The sequence below is a fragment of the Aplysia californica genome, unplaced genomic scaffold (assembly GCF_000002075.1).
Source record: "Aplysia californica isolate F4 #8 unplaced genomic scaffold, AplCal3.0 scaffold00262, whole genome shotgun sequence".
NCBI classification, from domain to species: Eukaryota; Metazoa; Mollusca; class Gastropoda; order Aplysiida; family Aplysiidae; genus Aplysia; species Aplysia californica.
The window spans coordinates 801,441-803,311 of record NW_004797532.1 but is presented as its reverse complement, the minus strand read 5'-3'; the positions used below and the strand labels follow the sequence as shown (position 1 = coordinate 803,311).

At 42.0% G+C, this 1,871-nt stretch overlaps 1 protein-coding gene across 1 annotated transcript in view; it reads right to left on the bottom strand.

Annotated features, from left to right (window-relative positions):
* Nucleotides 1–1,871, bottom strand: part of LOC100533269 (nitric oxide synthase 2) — a gene marked incomplete at its 3' end in the record, with an annotated part of 29,926 nt that overhangs the window by 17,890 nt on the left and 10,165 nt on the right. Inside the window, 3 exon segments of the mRNA NM_001204576.1 lie at nucleotides 893–994; nucleotides 1,677–1,853; nucleotides 1,855–1,857. Coding sequence (NP_001191505.1) covers nucleotides 893–994; nucleotides 1,677–1,853; nucleotides 1,855–1,857 — 282 coding nt within the window.

Sequence of the window (1,871 nt, the reverse complement as noted above, 5' to 3'; positions counted from 1 at the left end):
ATTTATGCACACACACACACACACACACACACACGCAAACGCACACACACACACGCACACACACAAACACACACAGTTTAGAACAATATTAAGAGGCGGTATTTTAATTGTAAGGCAAGCTATGCAGAAGCAGCCCCAGAGCAACTTTAATATTTGAAAGTCTAAAAAGCGAGGGGAACAATCAGGATATTACTATAGCTTTTTAAGAGCATCCGAACTAAGGAATGGATGACAAACCAAGATTGCCAATGTCTTCACAGATCTGAAACTTGATGATGATGTATTTGAAAGTGTCTACAAGGACTTTGGTGTATTTGTATTCTATATTTAAAAGTTTCTATAAGGACTCTGCATGGTTGTTGCTATAAGTTCAAAGTTTCTACATGGACTTTCTATGATTATTGTTGTGATGATTGAATGTTTCTAGCAGGACTTTGCATGCTTTTTATTTTGGTTGTGATTCAAAGTTTCTAGTAAGATTTGTAATGTTCTTTGGAAGGACTTTGAATGTTTGCTTTGTTGTAACTGAAAGTTTCTAGAAGGAATTTGAATGTTTTCTGGTTGTATTTGAAAGTTTCCAGTCGACTTTGCATGTTTTCTTTGTTATAACTGAAAGTAACTGAAAGTTTCTAAAAATGACTTTGCATGATTGTTGTTGTATTTGAAAATTTCCAGTCGACTTTGCATGCTGTTGGGTTATTTTTTTGTTGCTGTTGTAATTGAAAGGTTCTGGAAGAACTGTGTATAGCTATGCTTAAACATATGTGAATGCTTTTAAAATTCTACAGAACGTTGCAAGCCCAGCACAGCCAGGTTTGACCTTGACCCCCACCTGGAAGCTTCTAGAAAGACCGTTACAATCCCACCACCCCCATGTTTGACCTTGACCCACCTGGAAGCTGTGCAGCACGGCGACGTTGATCTCCACCAGAGCGCGGTCCTTCCACAGGGAGCTGTTGCTCATGGTGTCCAGGCCTAGCTTCTCCGCTATTGGCTGGGGACGACAGAGACATGGTTTGAGGATGTTTGTTTGTTTATTTGTCTGTATGTTTGTACAGTCCCAGCTTCTCTGCTATTTCCTGAGGACGACAGAGTAATGTTTATTTGTTTATTTGTTTGTTTGTGTGTCTGTTTGTCTGTTTCTCATGGTGTCCAGACCTAGCTTCTGCGCGATTTCCTGAGGACGACAGAGTAATGTTAGGTCTGTTTGTCTGTTTCTTTGTTTGTTTGTTTGTCTGTCTGTCTGTTTGTACAGTTACAGCTTCCCGGCTATTTCAGGAGGACATCAGACGGAGGATGTGAGATCTGTTTGTTTGTTTGTCTATGTGCCTATTTTTCTGTTTGTTCACAATGTGTCTATTTTGTCTACAAGGTTGGGATATTTGTAAACATTGCACGCCCCCCTACCCCACACACAAGCACAAACACATACACACAAACCCGAACACTCACTCACCCTCACAGAAAGCACACATATACAAACAAACACAAATACACAGAAAACACACACAAACAAACAAAAAACACACACTCATAATACATCCACACTCACCCACACAAAGAAACGTACACACACTCATAATACACACACACATGCGCACACACAAATAAACACTCACCCTCACACACTCACCCACAAAAAACCCACACAAACCTAACCCACAAACCCTGCTCACCTCCAACAAGTTGTACCTGGCGACGTCACAGAAGTCCCGTGAGCCAATCTCTGTGCCCATGTACCAGCCGTTGAACGGGCTGGCGGGGAACTCAATACCCCCCACATCCAACGCCATGTTGGCGATAGCAGGGAGGGCGAACCACTTGAGGTCCAGCTCAGCCAGCTTCTTATTACTGGTTAGAATAGTTCAGGG